This window comes from Neodiprion lecontei, chromosome 4, assembly GCF_021901455.1.
Source record: "Neodiprion lecontei isolate iyNeoLeco1 chromosome 4, iyNeoLeco1.1, whole genome shotgun sequence".
Classification (NCBI taxonomy): Eukaryota; Metazoa; Arthropoda; class Insecta; order Hymenoptera; family Diprionidae; genus Neodiprion; species Neodiprion lecontei.
Genome location: NC_060263.1, coordinates 22,073,710 through 22,084,267, shown reverse-complemented (window position 1 = coordinate 22,084,267; position 10,558 = coordinate 22,073,710). Strand labels below are relative to the sequence as shown.

General features: G+C 39.7%; 1 protein-coding gene across 2 annotated transcripts; it reads left to right on the top strand.

Annotated features, from left to right (window-relative positions):
- Nucleotides 1-2,200: 2,200 nt before the first annotated feature.
- LOC124294018 lies at nucleotides 2,201-9,366 on the top strand. Of its 2 annotated transcripts, none has more exons than XM_046737483.1 (10): nucleotides 2,201-3,734; nucleotides 5,799-5,861; nucleotides 6,151-6,225; nucleotides 6,307-6,375; nucleotides 6,942-7,013; nucleotides 7,097-7,210; nucleotides 7,297-7,362; nucleotides 7,427-7,495; nucleotides 7,591-7,749; nucleotides 8,397-9,366. In XM_046737483.1, the coding sequence occupies exons 1-10, from the start codon at nucleotides 2,517-2,519 to the stop codon at nucleotides 8,583-8,585; spliced, it is 2,094 nt and encodes a 697-aa protein (XP_046593439.1). In that variant the 5' UTR covers nucleotides 2,201-2,516; the 3' UTR covers nucleotides 8,586-9,366. The 2 variants fall into 2 exon arrangements, with proteins under 2 accessions (XP_046593439.1, XP_046593440.1); XM_046737484.1 differs by having other exon boundaries at nucleotides 8,381-8,549.
- The last annotated feature ends 1,192 nt before the right edge of the window (nucleotides 9,367-10,558 follow it).

Sequence of the window (10,558 nt, the reverse complement as noted above, 5' to 3'; positions counted from 1 at the left end):
GAGTAAACAAGAAAATGCATTATTATTTCTAAACACTAGAAAGATTCGAATGCAGTTGGCGTCAGCTTTGCTTTGTCTCTGGGAAAAGAGATTAATTTCCATTCTTCGTGTTTCTTAACCTCTCCGAGAGTTCATTGTTGCTTGAGAAATGTCAGGATCACGATCGTGACCACGACCACGACCGTGTTGTCAGCGCTCTGATTCCATTGCTTGATTAGAAAATTCAATTGTAACTATTGTTTCCTGTTGTCGCAAGAACCCTGCAATTGACACCGAAATTATTGTACCAACGTATTTCATTGAAACTTACTTCTTGTGATGCTTTAGATTGTTTGGTTAATTTCACCCAATTGACAATAGAATTCTACTTCCAAAGATATTACATTAAACATAATCACGGAACAGAGGTTCCACCTAGGTACTTATGCAAAGTGCCTTCAATTCGTATTAAGACTTTTATCTGGAGGTTTCATCCAGCAGAAGTACGAGAACACAAAGGTCATGTTTTGATCATCAACATACCAGACCGGATGATTATTAGAAACTCTTAGTGTAATAGGTCCGCGACTGTGGTCTTGCAGGAGTCATACAAAGTCGAACAAAGTAATCAGGAATCTCTCCAATTGTAAGATCAGCACGAATGGAGCACTGTTACTATTGTTAGAGTGGCTAAAAAGTGAAGTTTTTTTTCTTCAGCTTTCATAAGAGCTGAACCATTGAATCTTGACTTGAGCAATGAATTAAGAAATAGCTTTAAAAAAACGAGAGAAGTGTGATGTTTGAATTGATTTGGGAAAACCGTGGCACTTCAGTGACGTCGCGGACGCTGTGCTAAATGCTGATGGAATATCACAACCGTCTCACAGAAGCACTTTCATTTCGAGTATTATACATATCAAACGTATTTACTACCTGGATATAAAGCATCTCGTTTCTTTAGAAATGCAACCATTTTTAATCAAGTAAATTTGAAATCCTGTTGATTTCAGATTAAAACTGTGGCACCCAGAATGTACATAGTCTGATGGTGACCTCCGATGGGTGGTAGCTGATATCTTCCGTATTTGTGGAGGAAATACTAAAAAAAAAAAATGAGGATACTTACTTGAATATATGTATAAAATGATCTCAAAGATTCAATAAATTATACATATACATTCGTTTCTTGCCAAAAAAAATTCATGAAAATCGTTAAAAAAACATAGTCCTGAACCTATTTCCCGCCTTAATTGTGGGACTGCACAACGAGGGCTCATTTTTCAAATAAGTCAAGCATTGTATAATCTCCACGTACGAACCACTGTGCTCTCTTTAGTTTACTAACGTGCGAAGTTTGAAGTTCAGCGCGACTCATAATGTGATAAGTTCGATCAATCCAAGAATCTCACCAACATAAAGTATGAGATTTTCCAATATGCATAGACATAACTTCAGATTTTTTATAACTTACCGCAAAACAGCGAAGTTATTTCACTACCCCGTACACGAATGGTGCATCTTCAGCGATAATTTTATGCGAAGAATAATGAGAAAGATACTTGAACGTGAGCTACAAATGATACGGATGACCGTGCAATTTCCGGGTGCAAAATAAATTGCGCATGGATAGACGGATGGCGGTCTATCTAGAAAGTAGATTCAATTCTAGCTATCTCTTGCAATAGAAAATTCATGTTTCGTAGTTAGTATTTGTGTGACTACTCTACTCATATCGGCTTACAATTGGGATCAGATGTCGAGGCACGAATCAAAATGTCTGTTTAGAAAAGTTTCAACGTCAGAATAGTTCGCAGATGGTTATTTAGACGCGTATGCTGGAATTGCGTCCTGCGTGCAAACGTTACAGCTGGTCAAGTGCTTGCGAAAGGGAGAGTTAAGTTTCTGTCGTTACCCCTGGATGTATTGGAATCGCCAGCTGAGTGTTCTAGTATCAGAGCATGAGGATGATGAAATTACGATTGTTAATGATATTGTAGAGCTCACGCTACCGATGAGGTGCATGCATTCGTGACAACCTGCACCTCTGGTCTGGACTGTCGATGCCAAATGCATAAACCTAGCGATGAAAAGAACACGCAAGTTTCTGCATTCGCGGGAAGGGGTTATAGAAAACCAATAATTAGCCTGGGTATATACCAGAGATCTGAAAATGTCGTTGACCAGTACTTTTAAATCCGTGCAAAGCGTAGCTCGTGCGGTTGATGGTTGTTCGATGTGATTTTCGCGAGATTAGGCACCGTACGAATATTCATATGGAAATATGAATCCGCAGGTTTTCGCTTGTTACCGGAAAACAAATTGAGAAGATTGTACAGATTGCCGCACAGTCGTTAAGCCCGTGCTCAAGAGCTGTTTTATAGCCCCTGAAGTCATCACGCCACGTAGTTCCGTAAATTGTAAGACGACTTCCACCAGGAAGTAGCATCACTACAGAGCACATCATCATTAAAGCATTTGTATACCTTGGTCGGATACTGTTGCAAAAACATTTTCCGCGGCTCAAATATACCGAAGAAATGGTTAAACTAACTTTTTACCTTTACCTCTATGTCGTTGGGTTGTGCCTTGTCGATTTATCCAACGGAAAACCACTGGCTAGAGTTCAACGGTCGAAACATCCCAAAGTGAACTCGATAAAAACACCCAGGGCGATCATCACCAGGGATGAGTTGGTAGCATTGGCCCAATATGCCATGCGAATGATGGCTTCGAGGATAAACATCACTCTTCAACCGACGACAATTTCTAGTGATTCTCCGGAACGTCCAGACCATCCCCGTGTCACTTCTGGCATCGATAGGCCTGCGATCACAACGGCACCGCCACCAAGTGTTCCGGGGATTCGTGAAAATGTGGAGCAAACATATCAAGAATTCAATGAATATGTGAATCGGAAATCACAAGATCCTCGTCAAAGAGCTGAAGGAGCGAAGAACTTCGCTGTGTTGTCGCAAAATCCTCTGAAATTCTCGATTGGCCATCGTGTCCAATTGCCAACTGAAAATCGGCCCCTGAAAAGTGAACTATTTACCGCATCTTCGGAAAGTGATGTAGATACTTTTTTAAAAGAATACAATCTCGAATTTTTACCACAACTGGCGTATATTCCGCGAACAGAGACGAGTACTGGAGTCATATCGTCCGTGGAACACCAAATTATTCCAAACAATCAACTGCTGCCATTATCGAAATATGTTGTACTAGCAGATGGGAATAAAAATTTGGGTTCGTCGAGCATTCGAGTAAAAAATCTTACTATAGAAAACATTGCCCCATCGGAACGGGGAAGTGCCGTCATGTCAGTTCCCTTTGAGGCAATAATAACTTTCACTAGACAAAAGCCAGCACCGTCACCCAAGCTGGACGTTGATGTTATTCCAACACGAGACCCTCCCGATGATTTCCCTCCATATTTTGGAACGATTTTGCCGGTGGAAAGAAAGACCAGTAATTCTAGAAGTGGCTCGTTGATTTCCAGACAAGAAAATAATCTCAATCCGGCAGAAGACACTACGAACGAAGTGAACGCTGACAAGATGGACGGAGACTTCAAGCCCATGCTGAAACGACAGGCACAAAGAAAGGGTGTTTTATTGGAAATGCTTGGTGTCCCTATGAAAAATTCAGAAGAAAATCGAAACGGCGGTGAAAAGATGACGACACCGTCGCCTCCTGATATCAATACCTCTGGGATCATGAATGTTGTTGAGTCTTCAAGTGCCCAACTAAAGAAGGTAGGACTTCGAAGATAGCTAATTAGAGTTCTTCTTTACTTTCGGAACAATGTAGCAGAGACGGATTTTGAGTTGAATACATGGCGATGGTGGATTTTTGCTAGCCACAAGCAGAGATAAATCATAGATAAAAACGTCTTGGAATAAACATCAGCACTGTAGCAATAATCATTGTAGATGCTAAGGTATTGTTACATGAATCAGCCAGACACATTTCATTGTTTTTATAGGCAATTATGAGATAAGGCAAGCGGGAGGATGAGTTTGTACACATTGCTAAATTAAGTGTTGCTCAACCAAGCTCAGTCTAAATACCGCCAATCTTTCTCATGTTAACCTGTTTTTTCATTACGATGACATGTTGCATAAATTTACTGTCGGTTTCAGTAACTGTTGAATTGTATTTCTGGATTGAATAGTTGATCGGATAGTCCGTGAGTACAGTATTTGCATATGCATATCAATATAATATTCTTCTTTCTAATTATGGCTATATGTCATGAGGGTAAGTGCGAGAACCAATATATCTTGGATTTTTTGAAGTAAGGTAGACAAACATCGCTAATCTCGTGGAAGTCATAAATTATTGAGCATTCGTCTCACAAAATACGGCTTGGCTAATATACCTACGTGTTATTTGTTTATTTGAATATTTCGACAAGGCCAGTGCAACCAGTTGTATTCATAGCATGGTCATATTCAATATTTGTGGGTGACAAGTTTTCGAGAAATTCCAAGTTTTGGTCAAGAGCTATTTACGCGGTGATAATTGCATTTTCTTACAATCGACGCGTCTTTTGATATTTTGTTAGTAGAATTGGATACAGACATAAAACTTGTTGCTTGACGAAATCTTATCAACGTATCCACGGTTTAAGTGATGCTTAAAACATTGGATCCGTATACCTTTTGTAGAGTCGTTGAACGTTAAATAAGACATTTCGTGATTTGGCAATCGCGTGCTTACTTATAATTATAAGGTAACTTGTGTCAGCTCGTCCGTAAAGATCTGAAGGAAGCCACAATTGGCTTGACTTTGAACCGCGAAATAATAACTCTTCCTTTAACTGAGGTACTGTATTAAGTGAAATGTAAATGTTAGTTGCAGTAATTTGACAGTGAAATAACGAGGCTGCGTGGTAGTGTGGTACACACGGTAATGGTAAACACATCGTGGAAATACCATTGTCCGAATCAGACGTAAGCGTATTTATTAGCAAGGTCATTTACTTACGCAGTAGTTGAGCAAGCATGGCATGTTACTTGATACAGCTGCGTGCTTTGACGATAGACCAAAGTTTACCACAAGGCAAAATCAGCTCGCGAGTTATTCCACATCACTTTGATTACAAACGAGACATTAACGCTCTTCTACATTAACGAATTTCTAAGTAAAAATGTTCCGAGGATGCAGACTTTTGATGTGAAACATCTATAGCCGCACGTAAAACAGATTTCAGGCGTGGCGACCCAAGCCGTGGCGACGCGTCGCCGCGCGTGTTTTGTTTTTGTTTACTACAGTACACATAACCTGTGTTTAACTTGAAAACAAATTATTCTGATAATAAAATGTCTGACAGTAATAATTTAGAGAGTGAAAGTGATCAGCCTCCTGCAAAAAAAGCAAAATCACCCGATGACACACTATCAAGTCATCAGTAAGTTAATTATATTTTTATAATTAAAGTGTGCATTTATCTGTGCATTAAGCACGCGTATATTTGGTGTGTTTTAACGCCAGTAAATGTAAAATTATACTGATTTTTATTTTAATGGATTATTAATTTTAATTAATTTTAATTTTTTTGAATTGATTATTAATTATAATTAATTTTAACTTTACAAAATAATGTCGATGTTTCACATCTGCCAGGCGTCCCGTGATGGCTCATTTTTTTTTTCATCATTTGCATGTCAAAATGAGATTATCTAAAATTTGCTTGCAAATCCGAAATTCGGACGTCTGATCTTCGACTAACATTTGTCACATACTATGACGACACGGAAAAAAGGTCCCGTTATCCATTTTCTCACTTCATGTAAAAAAAAAAAAACTTCCCACAGGGCAACACAGTGTCGCCTGAAACCGGTCCGATGTCGCAGAGACAAGAAATCGAGGAAGAAGAGGTAATGAAACAGTTTAATTACAGAAATATCCAAGCTTTCGTCAATCTGTAATTCATAACATTACGTCATGTAGATCAAACACATTTCCTATAAATACAGCAGTTTGTTACAACTTACACTCGTAACGGTCACAACTTTCATTTACTTCACGTGACTGGATTGACGCGTTTCAGATTAATTATTAGAAATATCGGTACAGGATGCCTTTTCTCTTTCATACAACGACCACTGTTTGCTTCAATTTATCGTAACAGTAATTTCCGCCCATGAAGAGTTTAATGCTTTGCAGGAAGACGAAGGATCACTTGGGTCTCTTGCTGACCTGCTACCACTCGTTACGCCCATCCTGGAGGACCTTAGTGACGTAAGTCCGAACCACTTAAAATGCTGCTTAACATTCGTTGAATGTGACCAAATTTATAAAATAATTATTCACAATTTTCAGCCCAATACGGAAACTGATCTCGTCGAACTTCTTGAAGCCGGTATACCTTTGATAGAGGGCTTGTCGCAAGTAAGCATATCACGTGACCCACCAATTTTTATAGGAAACAATGTTGTTACATCGTGCAATAATGTCGATCGTGTCGCTCGTTGATATGTTTAGCCATATTTACGATATCTCAAAAACGGCTCAACCGATTTCCTTCTAATTTGGAAGATAGATTTCTTAGACATTCTATCCTTTTTCCACGGTCAGAAATTTTTTAATATGTTCTTTTTTTTTCTCTAAATAAACCGGTGACTATTTGTAGTTGAAAGTCGATTTTTCATCCATTTCCGACTGTTTTATTGAATGAGTAAAAGTGATATACTTATACGTCACGTCTATAAAAATTTGAGAGCGTGGGATCGGATCGACTTGTTGGTTATGGAGAGACAAATATCAAAATTTACTAACTTTTTGAGCCATTCACTCGAACTCATTTGTTCATTACTAGGATTTCTCTTCATCGATATCGATTAATCAATACCTCAGACACATGCATTTCACTACCCCGTTGTTTTCACTGTATTTATAGTAACCAATAAAAGCTCCTACCTTCCAATAACAATAATTATTTGCATTATTCTTTCAAGGGTGACGAAGATGGCGAAGGCGCGATTGACCTGGTCGGGATTGTGTCACCTGTCATAGCAAGCTTAAGCGGGGTGCGCAGAAATCAATTATAATTACTCGCAGTTAGTTTCACATTAATAAAACCGTGCGTTGACGTTTTTCCCCACACTTTTAGCCATATCAAAATGGTAATGGAACCATTTTCCAAGCAATCCTGCCACTGATCCTTCCGCTGATCAGTCCGTTCATCGGTCCCATTGTGGGGCCCATAATTCAGGGAAGCAGCAACGTAAGTTTGCGACTCGAGTGATGCAATGTGCCAGCTTCAGAATAAATTTCAGAGAATTAAACTACTCCGATAACGATATTTTTCAGCCTGATCAACAGAGTGGCTCATCAATCACACCATTGATTCAAGCCATCGCGGGACCACTCAGCCTGGTAAGTTGCAAATCGAGTATAAGAATAAAAGATCACCGATCGCTTCCTTGATCTTGGATTTCAGCCGACACAACCCGGAGGCATTTCCATAGCGTCGAGCCTGATTGCTGGAATCATTGCTAGCCTGAGCAAGGTGGGTACGGATGAAAGTTTACGCGGATCCGTTAAGTCGACGGTCTTCTCTTAAAATAATGCGAAAAACCACAACGTGGGCTGTTCGTTATTCAGGATTTGAAAGCTGGCGCGCAAGGCGGATCTGACATCAGTGCGGCAATAAGTACACTGGTTTCAGGAGTAATCGCTGGTGGAAGTGCTGGGCTCAGTGCAGGACACATGAAGCAACCGAGACCAACGCGGACGCATCACGGATACGGAACCTACGGCCAGGTACAACTTGCCTTGTCCTATAGTTTCGACCTGCGAAACCCGTTTATTATCCTTATTTTGAAAAGGAGGTCACAGATTCTCGTAGTTAAATTTAACGGAACGACGTTACGCGGTGGAGAGATATTTTTCACGGTCGATAACCGGACATTGGATTCGGATGTATTGCACATGCCAATTTTTTATGGAATTACGAAACGATGAATCATATAACTCGCTCTATCTATGGGGATGCCTGGAAATGTATCCACGTGTGTGTTCGTTGAATCCATGTTCATCAGGATCATTATTCGTGCCGTTCAAAAAAAGAGAGTATTATTTCCGGTTTCAATATCCGGTTTATCGGATGGGCGAAAGTCTGTATCCTTTCTAGAACGTCCCGGGGGCATAAAACTCATTTATTTTAATACGATTACGTGGGAAAGATGAGGCCTCGCTTCTCGCAGATCGGTGCACAGAACATTTCCACTGCGATAACGTTCGTGAACGTTGTGCAAGCGATTATTTAGGTGTGTGCATTTGAAAGAATCGGAAAAGGACTTCGACACGTTCCCCCTGAGGGCCCTAATTTCTTTACACGCACTTCGCGCACTCCATTCCTTTTCTTCTTCTTCTTCTCTCATTCATCTCACAGACTGGTGTCCCGGCAGGGTCCAGTTCCCGCTAGCAGCGTCGACACCCTGGATCTGGTAGGCTCCTCGATCAAAGACACTCTGGGCTTGTCACTGCAGCTGGTCAAGTCCGTCATCTCTTCGGTGACAGAAATCTTGGGTGCCTCATCAGCGGAACATCATCGACCCGTTTACGGGCCTCCGAAAGCTGATCATCGTGTAACGTAACTTTGAACTTGGCCATTCGAAATTATCATGTTAGGTACGTGTTGTGTTGTAGTTATCACTTTGCGAGAGATTCATCGCTGCTTTGAATCCGAATCACTCATTTTAGCAGGTAACGCTAGGTTTACTAACACGATTGGAAAGATTTATTACTCACAGCTGATGCTGGATAAAACGTTCGTTCTTCACTCGCTCATTCGTTGTCGCGTATAATTTACCGGAAACATCCGATTGCTTGTATTATTCACCAAATTCTCAAGCTGCAATCGGAAGTGAGCAAATTTTCAAGTTGCACAAATACCGTGTAACCCTCTTATCGGAACGATATATAACTAATTGCAGTTATAGAATGTGATCAAATGTCGAAGTCGAGGTTCAAGTAACAGATCGTTTGAAAATCAAACTAACTAAACTCGATTTAAAATTTATTAGTGATTGAAATTTTTATTGAATATTGTTAAATAAAAAGGCTTCTGTATCGCATCAATCATAAACGAGTCTGTTTCTTATTTTTGTAAGCTACTACTACAAAACTCACTGTTATAATGATCTTTCGATCATATTGGCAAGATGAACCCCCTGATGTTCAGTTTTCTTCACCGTACTTTATCACAACGTGAAAATAACTTGACGTCATCGTGCACATGTCACGTGACAGATAAATTAACCCTTGCGCTGTACATCTTTTTTGTATAACACTGGTGTCACCCTGGGGTCGCTGAAGACCCCAGATAAAAAATCATTTCGTAGAAATCGAGATATCCGGTATATTCTTCAGTTTTGACATATCAACGCAAATTAGTTACATTTAGGAAAATGAAATTTTTTATGTCAAAAAAACAAAAATAAAAATATATATATATATATCTAGAAACAAAATACCGGGAAATGGATTACTCTACTTCAAAAATCATAACTTACTGAACTTTCAATATTTTGATCTGAAAATTGACTGAGTATTTCTGAAGATACAGATTTTGAAGAAAAAATATACGGAGATACCGCACGATGAAAAAAAGGCACCCATCTTAGTGAGTGAGTTGTAATTTTTCAAAAATGAACGTTTAACGAGTTTCACGATATTGCATTGTTTACATTGCTTCGAATCAGATTATTTATGCATGTTTTTCGTACGAAATTAACGGCGAGCATGCCGTGCGGTAATTTTACCCCGGTAAAGTACGTCTCATTCGCAGTATCAAAAAGAGGTATCGCGAAGTCAAAGATCAAAGAGACAACGGTTCGCGTCACGGTATCAAATTTTTCATTCGGTTATGAACGCTTCTACGTTTCGATATTACGAACCAATCGAGCCTGCCGCATAATCTCACTTGCACTCGTTGGCTTCTCTCTTTCTCCCGGTACTTCCGCATGGCTCTCGGTGACTCAAGGAAGTATCGATTCTCCGGTTACGCACTCAACTCGGTACACGCATATGACGTGCTTCGTTACGCATGGCGCGAATGCGTTTCTATGTTTGAGTAATTCTGGTTAACAGGCACAATGCTTACGTATGAATTGGTATGTGAGCCAACCGGTGTATTACTCGGAAGAAATCATTCACCGAAGAAAACTGGTCGCGATTATGCTTATACGCGTTCGCTGATAATAATTTACGTACCTACGTGGCGCACTTTCTAGGGTTATTGAAATTTTCCTCACCGCAGAACAGTGAAATTACCAACGATTCAACGTTTGACATCTCGATTGCAATTAGTTGATTGTTACGATCGAGTAACATGGTTCGAATCATCGAGATAAGGTATCGTGCTTAGAAATCCTCTGATGCGAGCCGGATAAACATTTTCCATGTTCATTGGTGAATATGTTTACTTGCGTACTCCGACTTGATTTATTCGATAAACTATTTGTTTGGTTTGAAAAAAAGATACCGGAATTTAAGAAAATTTACAAGAACAAAGATATTTATTTTTTTAATGCAATTCTTAAAGTACCTACTTCGAGAAACTAAATAC

Bases quoted from the DNA above. Each gene is read 5' to 3' on its own strand.
- LOC124294018 (XM_046737483.1), top strand. From the start codon at position 2,517: ATGGTTAAACTAACTTTTTACCTTTACCTCTATGTCGTTGGGTTGTGC. The intron at 6,376-6,941 runs GTAAGCATATCA...TATTCTTTCAAG, and splicing joins TGATAGAGGGCTTGTCGCAA to GGTGACGAAGATGGCGAAGG. The intron at 7,750-8,396 runs GTACAACTTGCC...GTGTCCCGGCAG, and splicing joins GATACGGAACCTACGGCCAG to GGTCCAGTTCCCGCTAGCAG.